Below are 18,678 nucleotides of genomic sequence, written 5' to 3' on the forward strand. Positions count from 1 at the left end.
TTGAGGCCCCAAATAGGAGTGGAAAAGATCCACTCTTCCTGGGGCTGGTTTTGGGTCACATTAGGCAGCCTTGGTATGGGCCCGGTATGGCTTCCCGTCGTGCATCATGTAAACGATACCCACCCAGAGCAGCCAGAAGCTGTCCCTGGCTGCCTGTCTGTTTCGGGCCACTATCGTGTCACCTCTAATAGAAGAGCTATTAGGAACATAGGTAGATGCCTCATACTGAATCAGACCACTGGTCCATCATGCTGTAGCTATGCCGACTGGCATCAACCCTCCAGCTTTTCAGACAGAGATCTGTTCCAATCCCACTGTACTCTACCAGTGAACTACAGGCTTTCCACTGTGTTGCTACTAGGTGTAGCTCAGCATTAATTCAAAGGCATCATCTTTCATCCTAATCCACAAATCTGCTATTCCTGCCCAAGGAATCCCTCTGCTTCTGTAGTGCTGTTTTTCTCCTATTATCCTACACACACGCGCACAAATACTGCCGCCACTCTAGCACACATGCCTCTGCTGTTTTAATCAAGGCCCTCGCTGAGCTAACCAACTGTAATGTTGCTCTGGAGCCTGTTGGGCTGGAAGGCCAAAGACACCGAGGAGATGGCAGACAAGCCTTGCAGTTATGTCAAGCAAGGCTGCACATGCTGTTAAGAATTCTGCATGCAGGCCCTCCCCACCCTGCCCAGCTTATGATGAAAGGCAGCTGTTCATTCATCTGGGAGAATTCCAGACCCTTTCACAGCATCAGATAATGTGGGGGTGGAAATGGAGGCCACTTCATTTCTGAAATCTTTCTCCCCCTATAAACCTCTCAGTGGAATATTCCAGACAAGGATAATGCTTGTCAGTACTAGAACGAAGGGAAAGAACAACATTTCCCAGCATGCCCTATGGCCTGCTCTGTGATGCAGGTGCTATTCTATCATCTCCATAGCAACTTAGCAGAACTGGCACTGCCCAGCAACCATCACCAAGGGGGCAGTCAGGCCAGGGTCAGAGGATGCTGCCATCATTACAAGGGTTTTGTAAACTGCCCATGAAAGGGAAGGCAAATGTAGAAATGATATATTTCCCATCCTGTTTTCCACTCTTTTCTGAAGAAGGCTGATTTGGCGCTAGATATTCCCATTCCAGGAGAGACTAAGGCCATTCAACACACCTTTTACTTAATAATGTAGGAATAGTATTTAAGGTCATCCAAGGTGTTTCCCAACAAAAAAACATTCCTTTTGGAAAGTCTTGTCTAATCTCCCCTCCAGCTTCTCCTTGTGTTGATTACAACTCCCACCATCCCAAATGAACATCTCTGCTGGCTGGGATGATGAGAGTTGTAAAAAACACAACAACAGGGTGCCTGGTTGAGAGTGAGGACTCTGCACTACAGAACTAGAAGCAAATTTCTCCATACCTCTTTCACAGTAAGGCTGCCCTTCTTCCATGTAGAAGGCACGATTGCGGATGGGTGTCTTGCAGGCAGCACAGATAAAGCACTGAACGTGCCAGGTCATCTTCAAGGCATGCATAATTTCCTAAAGCAAATGCAAGAATGTGACTTACTCCATTATAAGGCTGCATTTTCTAAGCCAAGATGCAGGGTTACAGTACCTCCCCCCTATCTGTGCAGGATATGTTCCAGGACTTTTTGTGGATAATGAAAAATGTGGATAGTAGAAAATACTATCTTTTTGAACCTATATACAAGCTCTGCACTGCACTCTTCCCTGAGCAGAGTTTTGGGCACCAGCACTTGAACTGTAATAATGCAAAGATGGAGAATCTGTGGCCTTCAGTTGTTGCTGGGCTTCAATCAGCCCCAAACAGTACTGCCAATTGGCTGAAATGATCAGAGTTTTAATCCAAACAACATCTAAAAAAACTATAGCTTCCTCATCCCTTAACTAAAAGGGATCAACAACATATTTGCTGTTACCCTAGGAAGGCAAAGTTTACTGTAACAGAAATACCTAGCTCTTTCTAAGATGGGGACAAAGGGTAATACTGAGGTCCTAAGTGCTCATAAACCATAAGGCCTGGGTCCAAGCTATCTGAAAGACCGTATCTTCCCACATGAATTTTTAAGATCTTTAGGGGAAGGTTTCTCTCTATCTCACTATCTGAACAAGGACATTTAGTGGGACTGTGGGAGAGGGCCTACTATGTGACTACTCCCAGACTCCTAACCTTCCTTCCTAAGGAGGCTAGGTTGATTCCTTCCTTCTTGTCCTTTCCTTATCAGGCAAAAACATTTCTTATTTGATCAGGATTATGGCAACTGATTGGTTTACGTGTAAAAAGGGTTTCTTATGTAGTACTTTTATTCCATGCTTTGAAATGACTGTTTTAAACGAGTTTAATCCTATACAAAATTTAATGCTATTTTAATATTATTTTTAAAAACTTTTTTACCCTCATGTTATTTTAGGTTTTTTTCTTAATTAACTACACTAAGTCCCAGTCTTGAGGAAATGGTGGGGTATAAATAAAGTGGATTTATTGATTGACAGATTGACTGATGACATTGAAATGTGCAGCCTGTGACTCTGAAAGCCGTGTTCCAGTTAAACTCACCCCTGTAATCTTCTTCTTGCACTTGGCACAGCTGGGTGCATAGCGTATGTCATAACACTTGGGGCAGAAGATGGAGCCCTTCTCCTCAAAAAAGCCACCCTCATCTAGCACCTTCCTGCACTGTGAGCAAGTGAACTCTTCGGGGTGGTAATAGCGGCCCAGGGCCACCAGATAACGCCCTCTAGTGAAAAGGAAAGAGAAAGGGTTAACACTGAGATGGCAACGAACCTGGTTATGAATAAGAACCCCTTTGATCTATTTGGGAAAATCAGATATTATAGGTCACCTCCTGCCCCATGAGGAACTGCAAGAGGACAAATTCCTCCTGCTGCTATGAAATGGTTGATTGTAAATCTATACTAAGCAAAGGGAACACCTTTGAGGCCCAATTCACAATTCACAATTATATCATAATCAAAACTGAGCTAAAAGATGTTGAGGCCCTCAATTATCTTACATTTAAGAGGCTGCACATCATTAATAAGAACTAAATGTTTTATTTTTATTTGTTTAATGATCCCTCATCATCTGAGCCCCTAAGCCTTAGTTTACATAACTTGTCTATAACCACCCTTACCCTCATCAAGCAACAACTTGCACACTGTAATGAGCCATCACAGACACACTACTGCAGACAAAACTTCCATATCTCCTGTCATGCAATGACCAGCAAGGAAGTCAGTTTCCATGTCCAGCTACCAGTCAGCTGAGCCGGGGTAGGGAGTCCTCCATGAAGTCCTAACTGCTCACCTGATTATCTTGTTACACTGGTAGCAGATGGGGGTTTTGCTGGCACTCTCTGGTGCTTGCTGTGCAGCCTGGACGATGGAGTTGCGGTTCTGCATAGGTGTTGGAGTGGCCGGCTGGCTGTGCTTGCTCAGCACCGTACTGGTTTTGTCTGGGGCATATCGCTCAGCAAAGGAAGGATCCACAGCCCAGGGTGGCCGACTGGCAGGGCCTGAGACAGGTGCAGGCTTCGGAGCAGCAGAGCCTAGAATGGTTACACAAAGCATCTGGCACTTTCTGTTAACTGGGTCGTGAGTGATCTGAAACGTGCATGGGCTATTTTGTGGCTTTATGTCTAGAGCCTGAGCAAATAGAGCTTGGAAGTTACTTTTTTTAACACTGTAAATCCCAGTTCTAGTAACAGGGGATTGTGGCAGAACCTAGCAGTTGTAGTACAAACAGTTTCCAAGTTCTGCGAACAATTCTGACCTTTAGATTTGGATAGATGGGACCTCTCTTTTAGAGGAAAGAACTGGCCATTACTCATAGACATGCATGTAGATGAAAATGTCATTACTTCAAGCTGAAGGGAAGTTTTAAAGTGCCAACATGATTTCACAGGCAACAAAAAGAGATACCAGTGCTCCCAAAGCTTCCCCAGCAAGCAGACTGGTTAGAGGCTGGTTAGAGTTTCCCACGGGTGACATTCTCCTAACTTACCATATCCAGGCTCCGCTTTCAAGGATGGCACCGAAGACAGATCCGGCATGGAGACCTGGCTACAGAATAACCAATTAGTTCCATACAAGCTAGCCCCTTTATCCCACCTCCTGGCCAAGGCTGGTGACTAGACCTGGTTTAAGAAGTGGGATTCCAGGCCTATAGGGATGTTCCCAGACTTCAAGGGGCTCACAGAAGGAACAAAGTCCAGACAGGTGTAAGAGAGTATCTGTGGCACCAAGTGGTGGTGGTGAGAAATATACCCACACGCCCTGTGTGGCAGTGACCCCTATTGGCTGGGCTGGCAAATCCAGGATGATCAGTGTTAAGAGGAACAGGGGCCAATGCTAAGACCACAATGAGAGAAAGAAACAACAGCTCATCTTCCAAAAATTTATGTGCAAAGAGGGCATTTGTCTTCTGTTCTTTGTAGGACCAGAGAGAGTCCATGTTTAGCAAAGCCTAAAAAAGGAGAGGTGCTTCGTATACTTTTAGAACTCTGAATACAGTCTACAGTCACCATATATACATTAAAAGAACAAAGGTTTGCTGACCTAGTTCACTCTTCTCTTAAAAAATAAGTCTGAAGAGCATATTATATCTTGCACAGAATCACCAAAACCACCAAAAGCCTTTTTCTTGGGTACAATTGCTGTAGGACTTGAGTCACAAGCAGATAAAAATGGAGGTGTGTGTGTGTTTGAAAGAGCAAGTTCCTTAATTGGCTACCGGACTTGGCACACAGGCAGATAAAACTGGATATATGTGTCTGTTTAAAAGAGGTATTCCTTTCCTGTGCTGAACAAATAATTGCCTTCCTGTACTAGTGGCACAGTTCCTAGGACACCACATTTTGCAGTGGTATAATTCCACCCCACCAGCACTGTGATAACATGAAAATGTAGGACCAGCATAACCTATAAGGCCTCTCTATTGTAGCCAGTAGGAAAAGCCTGCATTAGAGGACTAGCAGAATAGAAAGTGGCATGAAAACTAAGGCACAGAGTATAATAAAACACAATAGGTTGAATACATTCAAGATCAGGTAGTTACAGTGCTTGGCTAACCATCTGCTTTACAATAGGACCCAGTTCAGCAATGGTAATTAACAGTCGCTTTACCCTGAGGGGCTTCACACTAATCTCTAGCAGACTCATAAAAGGCAGCAAATTTTTAAAAAAACAACACAAAATTGTTTGCTCTCACTCACATTCATGCACAAATTCCACAACCTACTTTGGTAAAACAGTACAGAACCCCACATCTATTCCAGATCCCCCAGGCCAGCTCCTCCTCCTATCAGAAATGTGCTTGAAAATATCCAAAGAGGAGACTCCAGTCACATCCCAGACATATTGTAGGATTACTGAAGTGTATTCTTAACCTTTTGAAATTTTCCCTCAAGTTCAACCCAATCCTACCTCTGCCCAAAAGAAACATGTTGCTAATCACTCCCTCCACTCTAGAACACTTTTTTGGAAAGTATTTTGAAAGTTTGGGGTGATGATCATAGTAGCTGTTTAGTCACAGTAAGCATACTTAAGTTGCTTCACATGGGGCTCTGGCAAATGGCACCTCAAGTAGGTGCATGAAGCCCAATCCCCCAAAGCCATATGGTTCAATGTGTTGGTTTCTCCATACACCCAAGCTTTCTGACTAAAAAGAGGGCCACTCAGCCTCTTTGTGTCTCATTAAGGAAGACATATGTTATTATGAGTGTGGGGCACCTCCCAAAGATGCTGGAATAAGACAGAGGAAGAGGACTGGGGGAATGGGTTCCAGGGTGAACTGTGGGAGAACTGCAGTGTGGAGATACCTATTTTCCAGTAGAAGACCCAAAATGAGAGGAGCATAAGCTCTTGGACGCAAACACCCTTCTCCTAGCCAAGGGCAACAAAGGAGATCTGCTCAGGAGCAGAAGCCATCTTATCAGAGGTAAGGTGGAGAATGGCACATGAAATGAGAGAGGGCTTGAAACAAGAGCTGCCTGTAAGAGTCAGAGGCCCTCCACAGTAGCTCCCAGGAAAATCCTGGAAACAAGAAGGATGAGGAGCAGCAAGTGGGCTTGTCAAGATCCTTCCCTTCTGAGGCCTTAAACAGGCACCTGGGTCAGTTGGAAGGAGTGACTTGTTTGGAGGTGTGGGAGCACAGGGTGCAACTTTTTCCTGAATCATACCACTCAGATTGCAGGTGAGGAATTGCATGCCCATGAATTTACCATATTGGGGAAATCAGTTTTACATACAATATGCCACACTAGAGAAAAGCCTGGTATTTCTCACTATATTTATGTTCTCTTTTTTAAAAAAAAGAAAAGAAAAGAAATACAGGAGAATGTTTATTCCCACAGAGAGCCAGCATGGTATAGTGGTTTGAGTGTTGGACAATGACTTTGGAGAACAGGGTTTGAATCCCTACTCAGTCATGGAAAACCACTGAGTGACTTTGGGCAAGTCACCCTCTCCCAGCTTTGGGGAAGGCACAAGCAAACCTCTGAACAAATCTTGCCAAGAAGACACTGGGATAGTTCACCTTAGGGTCTCCATAAGTTAGAAATGACTTAAAAGCACACAACAAACAACAAATTTATTCCCAATGCAATGAGAAATGCTACAGCTCAGCAAGAGTTGTTCTATGCAGTTCAAGGTAGGGAGAGGCAAAGAGATGCTGTAACTACAGAGACCATAAAGCAGCAAGCTTGTTGGAATGAGGAAATTATGCAGGCCTCCCTCCCAAAAAATCCATTGTGAATCCTTACCTCTCACTAAGTCACTCAAGTTTAATATGAAGTCAAGCCAAACAACTAACAATATAGTAGACAGTGTATGGCAGGAGTCGATAGGCTCCTGATAAGCTCTTGCATCATCATTATCCTGTTTGTTGCCCACTATGGTTTACTAGCAACCCAGTACAAGAAGCTCAAAACTATATACAATTATACAGAGCAACTAATGCACAGAGAAAAGGGAAGACAGCTCACTGTTAGATTTTGAATAGGGCTCCAGGATTCAAAAGGAATGCAGGATACCAAAGAACCAGGAAGCCTCAGGTGAGTAAAGATGAAAGCTCTGCTGAGGTGTCTCATAAGTAACGGCCTACACTCCAATGTGGAACAATGCTGCCCACACTACTCTGAAAAAACACACCTTCACAACAAAATAAAGAGATAGGAGACAGTTAAGAGAATAGGAACATTTATTTTTATTTCTTTTACTACAAAACCGAAAACAGTAAGCCAGCCTTCATCCAGACCAATAACTTTTGGCTGAGCATTAGTTCCAGGCATTTTGGAGGCGGTGGATTACAGCACTTTACAGATAACAGCTGAAGTCTGTATCATGTCTGTAGTCAAAACAATGATGAAACCCTTTCTAGAGAAAAGGGACATCTTCATGTGCTGGCAAATAGACTTATGAGGCATGAAAAAAGGCTACAGAGGTAAAAGCCCCATCACTAAGGGGCTCCAATATGAACTTCTATATATTAGCATAACTAAAACCAGAATGAGCCTTTTCCCAAACTAAGGCACGCTACTGTTATTCAAGTGTAAGGAGGACAAGTCTGACACAGAAAAAAATATCTGCTTATACAGCATTGTGGTTAACAAGATAGTTTTGCAAGTTCTCATGACTGTGCCAGCCCTTTAAGAGAGGAATGAGCTCCCTTTTCTGAAGAAGATGGTTACAGAGCAACCACTCCTGGCAGCTGGAATAAAGAGAGGAGGGGGGAAAGCCATGCAGTCCAAGAAGGGTTTCTTTCCAGCCAGATAGGAACATGTGGCTGGAGAAGGCTCCTCTTTCTTTGAAATACTCAGTCAGGGAGTGAAACATTGGCAGCTCATGAAACACAGCAAGTTCCATCAATCCCAAGGAAGGACAGTAAGCCTCTGTGCAACAGAAGCTTGCTTTGGTAGAACTTCCCCAGTGAAATATAAGGACCCAGGATGCACAGAGGTCTCCATGGCCAACTTTTCTTTATTCAGTGAAGAAAAACAACAGAAGCAGCTTCCTAGTGTTGGTGCATCTTCAAAGGTAGGGAATGCCATTCCCCCACCTAGTGATAAAGCAAGTGCACAAAGCCCCTTCGCACACATGATTGGAGGCTATGGCATGAAAATGCGAAGTGAGAGGCTATTAAGCAGGGACCTCCTGATTACTTCCAATTTCCTCTCATTTACTTCCCCCAACACATGCCAATTACTCCTTCCCAAGGAGTTGCTGGAGGTTTCTAGGTTTTGGGTTTTTTAAAAAAGTTAATTTGACAGTTAGAAGGACTCAGACAGACTGCACCCTTCCCCATAACATCACATGGGCATGCAACAGAGAAAGAGGTGCAATCAGAAAAGCAAGACAGGTTGTCCTAGGCTGTCTAGGAAACTACATTCAGCGAAGTAGCCGATCGCTGGTGGTGCCAGTCACGCAGACGAGTGTAACGGGGGCTCTGAAGCTCCGTAACAAACTTTTCTCTGGGGAAAAAACAAAAACAAAGGGACAGACAGGTGGGAAGAAAAAAGGTAAAATTTGAGAGAAAGTAAGAAAAACAGGAAGGCACATCATGCACACCACAAATTACTGAAACACCAGGATGTAAGAAAACCAGAAGGTTTCAATCCCCTCCACCCCAGCAGACAGAAAGATTGTACTGGCCCCTATTAGGAGATAGAGACATTTCAAAAAGCTCAGAAGTGGCTTTGCAGACTGTCACCTCATTTCATTTTTGAGCCCCTTTGGAGAGGTCAGGCACGAGCCCACTCTTCGAGCCCTAAGCAAACAGGGACTGGGAGGACTGGGAGGAGGCATTTTACCTGGCTTTCTTGACATGCTCATCGTCCGGGTCTTGCACTGGCAACAGCAGAGGGAAAGGAGAAAGAGAGAGTATCATAGCCTGAGTCAGCCAAACTATTTAAAGGTTTCTGAACAGGAAAAGGAAATTCTCTACAAAGTAAGAACATTACCAGGAGTATACAGGGACTGGACATCAGCAATTATGGGAGGGGAACAGTATGAGGTGCCCACTGATCTCTTATAGAAGCAGTACACAGACAGATTGAATGAGGTCAATGAAGCATGGGGGGTGGGCAGAAGGGAACATACATATGCTTTTGGCTATGGCTGCAGGACAATCTGGGCACAAAGCCCTCCTAAAGTGGCCATTGCCAGTTGGCCAGGGTATAAAATGCACATGGACAAGGGCCAGGATCACTCTAATAGTGCAGGCATCACTGCAACATCTCCCTGAAGCGGGCGATATTGAATACCTGTCACTTCCTGCAGCTTCACTGGCTAAGACTAGCCATAGACAGGAACACAGTGGAATAAAGCACCTACCAAATTGTCCCCCACCAAGAAGGAGGCACTTACTAAATTCTGTGCCCGTGAGATGGGCCAGGATACGGAAGGAACGGGACTGGGTAGTGCCAGTCCGTGGTCGCCAGTCCTCTGTGTCCTCAATAAGTCTCTTTTTGCTGGAGTCACTGGGGAGGAAGGCTGGCAGGCTAATCAGCCGCAGAGAGTGTCTACGAACAGACAAGGGCACTCAGCCAGGGCGGCACTAGAAAGAACGGCTGCCAGGCATGCATGACACATACAAACTGCATCAAGCCAAAAAGCCTGAGATGTCAGTGCTTGCACAAATCAGGACATGGCCATGGTTTCATAATCCTGAAGATCACAGTGAATAAACTAACCTGCCTTGCAGTGGTAGTGAACAGATCCTGATGTTTCCACCCCAGCACTATTTAACTGTCTGGAGCTAAATTACTTTTGTTGGGTTACAGCTTCCAGAGACCAGAAGAAAGCATGGTCATTGGCCATGAGGGCTAGGTGATTCTGGGACATAGAGTCCAAAGAAATAACCTTGCCAAGCACATTACAAAGCACCTATTTCTGCAAATGAGTTGGATCCAGCCTCTCAACTGCAGACAACCTATATTGATAGGCGAACATATTTTTGGCATATGTTATGATGTCCCATGCTTATTCTCTGCATCTCAAGAAAGGTAGGAAATACCTGCCACTTGAGAAAGGACTGGGTTAAATGGAAAAGTTTCTGTAAACCAATGGTGTCCATACTGATGCTCAAGGGAAGATATAAAAAGTGTGGGTGAAGAACATGTAGTCTTCTGGAAGTTAGTGGGTCAGCCTCATACAGCATGGCCCATGGTAAAGGGTGATGGGCATTAAAGTCCAGCAAGATCTGGAGGACCACACTGCATAAAGTAACAACTATTTGCCCAGTATGTGGTACCTGAAGGTATATTGCCTTTGAACACTGAAGATCTTTTTAGTATATGTATCTAACAGTCACTGAAAGACTAGAGCAGATACTGAGCTTGGAAAATGTTTTGAGAGCTAGAACATCCAAAATCTCTCAGCCAGCATGACTACTGAGGTGACACATACTGGCTGGGAGATTCTGGGAGGTGTAGTCAAAAAGAAGGAACTTCTCCAAGCTTTAAGTAGATAAAGTACCAGAGCTAGATGGACCAAACACCTGATTCTGTGTGAGAAAGCTTAAATCATAATCTCTTCCATCAAGCACTATCCCATTGCTTTTCAGCACTGCACCTGTAACATTCCCTCACAGTAAAATTTTCATACACTCCAGCAGTAGCTCCTGTCAGAGAGCTATTTTAACAAGAGAAGAAGGGATTTTACAGGCCACCATGGTACACCACCAGAGGCACAACATGCAAGAAATGCAGCCCAACCTCTCTGGATATTGCTACCCCCCTCGTCCTCCCCACTCTTCAAATTCTTACTGATCTTCCAGATAGTAATCTCCATAATCAGGCGCTGGGTTGCTTTGGGGTTGAGCTTTCACCTCAGGGGGATGAACATTAACCCTGAGGCCAGGGATAGAGAGAGAATAAGAAGGGAAAAAAAAAGAATTCAGGTCAGACAAAAAATGTCACCCTCTCTCACAGAACAACACAAATGAAAGTTGTCATCCTGGTTGCTGCTCACTGGAAGAGTCACTTGAAGTGGTGGTGGCGGCAGCAGCTTGACTGTGCCGTGAAGACACACCACACTGCTCCCTGCCAAATTTAGCACCACTTCTTCTCCCTTATCTGGGTCAGGCAGTTAACAGCTATAGAGCTGACTGTATTTCTTGAAGAGTCGTATTAGACTATCCTGCTCCAGAGAAAGTGCCTGTGAACTCCCTCAACATGCAACAATCCTCAGTCTGAGAGCAGCAACCATGTTCCAACCTGCTCTTTCCCATGAACAGGCCTTTCCTACCTCAGACTAGCCAACAGGGAAATGGTCATCATGCTGTCATTCAGATGAGACCTCTGGCACATACCAAAACAGTGAAGCCAAGACAAAATGAGTAATGTTGTCCATCTTATCATGGGAAAGAAAGAAACCTCTGCATCCAAGTCCATTACAGGCCTTGAAATTGTTTGGGCTTCCACTTCTTTCCTGTCAAACACAGGCACATGTTGCTTTTTTTGAGGGGAAGGAAGAGGAATTCTCACCCTCTTACAACTAAGGTATAGTTAAGTTGAGCCAGTGGGAAATCAGGGAAGCCAGAAATATGGCAGGGAATTAGATATGTTTTCCAGGTGTCAACAGGGATTAAAACATGCAAGTAATTACTAATAAGGCAAGCACATAAGTTACAGACCAGCCAAAAAGCTTACTGACTTGTCAGGTTTCTGCACCTGAGAGAGAAAAGAGGGGAAGAGGAAAAAGAGAGAGAGAGACAGGAAAGACAACAACAGGTTAGAGCCACAAGGCAATGATACAAGTTCTTCCATATTCCACCTGTAGCTAACCAACTATCTTCCCCAAACTTGTGACCTTCACATTGTTGCATTACAATCTCCACTACTCCCAGCCAGTACAGTCATGGCATATGGGTTACAGATGATTGAGAAAATGTAGTCAAACACATTTGGAAGATATCAGGAAACCCAAGCTGGGAAAACGTTTTTTAAATGCCTAAAATTCAAATATTTAAAGTGTTCACAGGTATATTATAAAGCTTCAGTGAGCTTCTGTTCCAAGAAAAAGAAGGAATGTGCAAATATCCTTACCCCAGAAAGCTCCTATTTGCTTACATTCCAATCCCCACACCACTTTTTTTTAAAATGTGCAAGCATGCCCTGGGCATGGATTTTCACACTTCTCATCCTGGGAGAACTGAACACCATCACTATTTCTGCTAACATGCAGGCCACATCTGCTGTATTGGTCTGAGACTTCTGGCTGAGGACTCAGTGCAGACCAAAACAGGCACAGTGCACAGCTTGGGATGGTAGCTGGATTTATTTTTTAGAGTTTCTGACTGAAAAACTAACCTTCCCATACTCTGGCACAATGCATATACTTGGGAGTGGGGTCAGAGCTGTTCTGGACATCATCTAGTACAGGTACATGCCTGAAGAGAAGCTGCCAGTGAGAACTCAACACACCAAATTAAAGGAATCACCCAAAGCAGTACTATTTTCAGCAGAATCCAAAAGCCTAAAGAGGCTGCCTCCCACTCGCATGCATTCAAGCATTCAGGGCAGATTTCCAAACATAAGAAGCCCATATTGGCAGAGAAAGAGCTGCTCAGGCCTGCCTGTTAGAATGTGAGTGCATTAAGCTAGATCAATCCTGCCTGCCCACAATGTGCTCCCTAAGTCAAAAGAGAGACTCTGTGTTACTAAGAATGCACACAGTGTAGACAACATTTCCTGCCCACATGGCCCAGGATTAGGTGATCAAAGATACTTTTGCTAGGCTTTATTTGTTGACTGCTCGTCATTCCCTTCTTGTATCATTATGGTCCCACTCTGTTGAAATTTTGCAAGAGACAACATTTGGAGCGCATGCAAATGTTTGCTAAACAAGTGTCTGAAGACTTCCCCAGGATGGCTTCTCTAGTCTACACACATGATGCCAGAGGTCAATCAACCAAGGTGACAGCTTTGGGAGGTATTCATAAAACAACCTTCCACCCCCAAAACCCCATAAAAAGCCATTGGGACTTGGAGGCGGCTGAACATGAACAGCCCAGGAACCTGACTCAAATGGTTGGTGGGCTTTGACATCAGCCATTCAGTACCTTACTTAGGTGTATTGGCTTGGGCCAAATTGTGTGAAATGCAGTCCTGAGGATAACGGAGGAAGAGCTTCTTTCTTCCAGTTTAGGGAGCTAACAATATTGTAGTTTGCCAGAAAGAAGATAAACGTGGAGAGAGGTGCATTTGGAAATATAAACAATGCTCACTTCTTTTTGAGTGATATAGCCACATACCAACTCACAAGTAGGAAACATCAAACACATGGATGTACATCCCTGACTACAGGATACACTAAGAGTGTTACAGCTATTAACTTTGCATTGGTGAGTAAAGAGAATTAAAGTTCCCACCATATTCTCAATGGCTCCCTAAAGGCATTTAAAATAAGGGAAATGTGGTAATACATGAGCTGCTAATGGCTTTGCTTTCAATCAAACATTCAGGAGTAAACATCACATCCAATTGGGATCTTTGTTGGATTTAAGCATTGCAATATTAGCTCCAGCCACCAGAGGTCACTGCAACACCAGATGTTTTACAGTATATGACTGCAAATTTTGCTATGAAGGGGTGTGTCACCCACTCCCACCCACGGAAAGCCACATGCAGACACACAAGTGGGCAGGATATTGTGAAATGGTGCACTGGAGTGAGATCAACCTAGCCTTCTCCCATCCCACCCACCGTGGTTTAGGGTGCCTAGAAGCACAGCAACATACCCATTATGCTGTGTGGTGCAGCTGGACGCAGAAGGGGTGTATGGCACAGGTTTTGTCACCAGCCCAGGCTGAGAGTTTGGAGCAGAAGTAACTCCAAAGGGCCGGGCTGTTTTGTTGAGGGCAGAACTGGGAGCGAAGTTATACTTCAGGGGCTCAGAGGAAGGAAGTGCATCCTGAGCAAAAGAAAAAAACACACAACACCCAAGCTGACACAACAGGCAGCATGCAAGAGCACCTGGATGCCAGAGGCCATGGTGCTTTACAAGCCAGGCTGCTTTTTAAAATATTCTTTGAGCTTCAAGGCAAGGAGTGTTCTTCCACATTTCAAAGCAACAGACACAGTGATCAACCCCTCCCGCTGGCAGGAGCCAAGACTTAAGCTAATGGCTTGGACTTGTGCCCCATACCTACTCCAAAGAAACACTGTTCTCCTTGTTCAGCACCACCCATTTGCAAAGTGGAAGTGATCATGCTAGAACTGTTGCAGGAGCGTCTCTGGGGAATGGCAGGGAGGTTAGAAGGGATATGCCTTTCCTCCCCGTCAGTCCTGGAAGAAGGGCAGGCAAGCAGTTTACACGCTGTGCAGCAAAACCAATCCATGCATTTCTTTCCTCTACCCATCTGTTTTACCTTATGCTACATCTAACTCCCCTTCTTCACTGATCACAATGAAAACAAAGCAACAGGGATATTCCCAAACTCTAGACCCTATTTTGATTAGCTCTTCTCCTCCACAGTCTTAAACTCAGTTCAGCTGGATGGAATTTCCTTACTCCCTTTGAAAGACAAACCCTGAACTCCAGGATGAGCATTTGCAGATTAGGCTGAGGAAGTAGAAGATAAGACTCAACATCCTTCTCCAATGTGGCAAGGAAGGTCAGAATTCAAGATTATCCCCAGATTGTTGTGGAGCAGGACACCTAGCCCATTTTCTCTGGTGGTTATTTGCAGCTCCTGGTTTCTGGGCAGCCTAGGGCACAACTGAGTGGATGGGCCAACCACAAGGAACAGAAGTGCCAGAAAATTTAAGAGGATTGCAAGTTCCTCTTTAGTTCTAGTCCAGAACTAAACAAAAGTTAGATGTTTAGCTCTAAGAAAAATCTGCAAAAGGACTAAATGCCACCAAAATTAAATGCAACAAAGAAGAAGATACACTGAGTGCCTAGGAAAACTACTGTTTAGAAAGTACAGTCATGTCAACAAGTTGAAGCTGTGTGTCATTTATCTAACGGAATAGTTAACCCAATAGGTATGTCTGCCCCAGGCTTAAGAGAGAGCTCACCGTAAGCCTTTGAAGCCTAAAGCAAACATGCCACTTGTTGTTTTTTCCCTAAAGATGCAACACAATTGGTATTAAAATATTACTCTGAACAAGGCAGATGATTCCTAAAATGAACTGGGTAAGTTTTCTGTATACTGTGATCCTCTTTTTTTCAAAGAGTGGAACAAGAGAGGATGTCTCACCCAGCAGTGTTTCAGAACTGCTACCCAGTTATGCCACTGAGAAAACAGTCACTCAAGGAAGAAGAGTAACACGTACCTTCTGAGGTTTGCCTAGGAGGTTCTGGACTCTGCAAGAGAAAAGCTGCTATTAGCCAAAGGGTATTGTCTGACAGAAACTGTTTTGCTACATAGTCACAGAGAGAAATTTCTGCAGATACTTGCTGCAATGGATCTCTGCAATGGTAGACAGAGAAAATCCTTGTATAGCAGGGCTATAGAAAGGTAAGCAATCTGGTTGCTTTCACACTGCAGGGAATCAAGAAGGGAGCTTTTAGCACAGGTGTGAGGAACCTTTTGCTCTCCAGATATTGCTGGACTGCAACTCCTATTATGCCTCACCACTGGCTATGCTGACCAAAACTAATGAGAGTTCCAATTTGTTACATTTTTTTAAGCTCACTCTCTCTGGCTTTGCTTTGCGAACGAAGATTCAGGAAGGACTCATCCCGCGCTTTGTACAAGCGCGTTGGTGACTAAAAAGGCCAATTCGGGATAAACAGGTCCAGTTGCAGAAAGCACAGCAGAATGTCTCCTTGGGTGATGTTTCCAGGTTGCAGTTCTTTCTGCGTTGTCGTTTCTCTTCGAGGCTCGTTCGGCGTGAGCTTTCGAAGAAGGCTGCAGCGTCATGGATAGTGCGTCTCCATGCCTCCCGATGCGAGGCCAGGGAGGACCATTGTTGGTGATCCATCTGGCCAAGCCTGAGATGTTGTTTCAGGGAGTCCTTGTATCTCTTCTTTGGGGCGCCCCTCTTACGCTGACTCGTGGTGAGTTCACCGTAAAATACTATTTTGGGGAGACGATGGTCCTTCATCCTAGAAACGTGTCCTGCCCAGCACAGCTGCGTCCTCAGTAGCATGGCCTCAATGCTGGTGATCCCTGCTTGCTCGAGGACAGCGACATTTGTCACATAGTCAGTCCAGTGTATACTTAGAATTGTGCGTAAGCAGCGCTGATGAAAGCGTTCAAGGAGTCGTAGGTGTTGGCGATAGGTGACCCATGTTTCAGACCCATAGAGGAGAATAGACAGTACAATGGCTCTGTACACACTGATTTTTGTGCTTCGCCTCAAGTGTTTGTTACTCCAGACTCTTTTGTGAAGCCTTCCGAATGCGCTATATGCCTTTGCCAGTCTGTGATCGATCTCTTTATCAATCTTGGCGTCTGAGGAGATGATGCTTCCTTGAAAATGGGGCTGGATTCCATAGGCAATAAATGCTGCTCATGTAGACAATCAGTGTAATATATTCAAATGCCTGAGCATCAGCCAGAGCATCTGTGTTGATTGCTGTTTCAAAGGCCCCTTTCAAAAAAGCCCAACAGAGTGTATTGCATTTGTCCAGAAAGTTTTTATTGGTAATCTTTTGGCCAACCCACATTCATTTTGACAATCATGTTTTCATACTGATCTGTTCCATTTCTGCTGGATCAGTGATGGATAAAATACCTGCATGTACAGTTTTGCAAGCTAATAGTTTCTTATTTTAATTCCACATCTAGGACTTTGAAATTAACATGGGCACTTTGGCCCAAATCTTTCAGTCTTGGAGTGCTTTTCTGTAGGAGTGCATACCAGACACTTGGGCCATGATAACAATATAGGAAAGCTAACTTGTTTGCCAGACTCTATAGTCATAATACACGAGATCAACAGTCATGGGTATCTCACTTTGCGCACATGTCCAGTTGAATCTTTTACTGTGTAACTGCCTTGGTTTACCTCTACAATTTTAGGGAGGTATCACATAATATTATTTTCCACTTGTAACCCTCCTGCATTTCCACACCACCTTCCCCGTCCTTTAATTTCCACAAAAGTTAAAAAAATCAGTGAAAGAAAAAGAGGTGGAATAGCCATACAATGTCTTGAGATGGCCTGTGCTTAGCAGACCTCCATCTGGAAGCACTCAGACGGCCAGAGCAAATATATTACCTGAAATAATCTAACCAGCTTGGTAACTACATGAACAGTGACAATTAATAGCTTTTAATGGGTTTTTCGAGCTATGTGGCCATGTTCTAGAAGAGTTTATTCCTAATGTTTCACCAGCATTTGTGGCTGGCATCTTCAGAGACACAAAAAAACTATGGATGCTGGCCATGAAAACCTTTGACTTCACAGTGACAATTAAGCTTACTATAAACTTTTATATTTGGAAGAATCTTGCATTTTGGAAATCCAGACATTCTGGCCTAAAATGTCCATAACTGTCTACCTCTGTTTAGGTTTTCTAGACTCTATTATTAAACAAAGGAGGTCGCAGGTTAAAACACAAAAGAATACTCAGACAGGATGAACTGAGGCTTGCTAGAGAGGTTAAGAACAATAAAAAGGGCTTTTTTGGATATGTCCAAAGCAAAAGGAAGGAGAAGGAAACGGTAGGGTCACTGAGTGCAGAAGATGGCAAAATGCTAACAGAAGACAGAGAAAAGGCAGAATAACTCAACACCTTTTTTGCTTCAGTCTTCTCAGAAAAGGAAAAGGGTGCTCAACCTGAGGATAATGGAGCAGAGGAAAGAATAGAGGAATTTAAGCACAGAAAAAGCAAAGAGATAGTACAGGAATACCGTATTAATCTAAATGAATATAAGTCTCCAGGACCAGATGAACTACATCCAAGGGTATTAAAAGAACTGGCAAATGTAATATCGGAGCCACTGGCAATAATATTTGAGAACTCCTAGAGAACAGGAGAAGTGCCAGCAGACTGGAGGAGGGCAAACGTTGTCCCCATCTTCAAAAAAAAGGGGGGGGAGGGAAGAGGATCCCAACAATTATCATCCAGTTAGTCTGACATCTATACCCAGAAAGATTTTAGAACAGATCATTAAACAGAGAGTCTGTGAACATCTAGAAGGCAATGCCATAATCACAAAAAGTCAACATGGGTTTCAGAGAAACAAATCATGCCAGCCAAATCTGATATCTTTCTTTGATAAAATTACCAGCTTGGTAAATGAAGGGAATGCTGTGGATATACTATATCTTGATTTCAGTAAAGCCTTTGACAAGGTTTCCCATGACATTCTTGCAAACAAGCTTGTAAAATGTGGATTAGACAAAGTAACTGTTACATGGCTTTGTAATTGGTTGACTGGCCGAACCCAAAGGGTGCTCAACAATGGCTCCTTTTCATCCTGGAGAGAAGTGACCAGTGGGGTCCCACAAGGCTCTGTCCTGGGCCCAGTGCTATTCAACATCTTTATCAATGACTTGGATGACAGAATTGGGGGCATACTTATCAAATTTGCAGATGACACCAAATTAAGAGGAGTAGCTAATACTCCAGAGGAGAGGATCAAAATTCAAAATGACCTGAATAGACTAGAAAGCTGGGCCAAAGCTAACCAAATGAACTTCAACAGGGAGAAATGTAAGGTACTGCACTTAGGGCAGAAAAATGAAATGCACAGATATAG

The 18,678-nt window shown here is 44.1% G+C and overlaps 1 protein-coding gene across 1 annotated transcript in view; it reads right to left on the reverse strand.

The window, feature by feature from the left end:
• Positions 1–18,678, reverse strand: part of PDLIM7 (PDZ and LIM domain 7) — a 58,965-nt gene that overhangs the window by 2,558 nt on the left and 37,729 nt on the right. Inside the window, exons 4-9 of the mRNA XM_042451825.1 lie at positions 15,299–15,329; positions 13,759–13,931; positions 4,024–4,082; positions 3,328–3,568; positions 2,578–2,758; positions 1,418–1,538 (exon numbers count right to left, since the gene is read on the reverse strand). Of these exons, the coding sequence (XP_042307759.1) occupies positions 1,418–1,538; positions 2,578–2,758; positions 3,328–3,568; positions 4,024–4,082; positions 13,759–13,931; positions 15,299–15,329 (806 nt within the window). The remainder of the gene's footprint in view (positions 1–1,417; positions 1,539–2,577; positions 2,759–3,327; positions 3,569–4,023; positions 4,083–13,758; positions 13,932–15,298; positions 15,330–18,678) is intronic.

This window comes from Sceloporus undulatus, chromosome 2 (genome assembly GCF_019175285.1).
Source record: "Sceloporus undulatus isolate JIND9_A2432 ecotype Alabama chromosome 2, SceUnd_v1.1, whole genome shotgun sequence".
Classification (NCBI taxonomy): Eukaryota; Metazoa; Chordata; class Lepidosauria; order Squamata; family Phrynosomatidae; genus Sceloporus; species Sceloporus undulatus.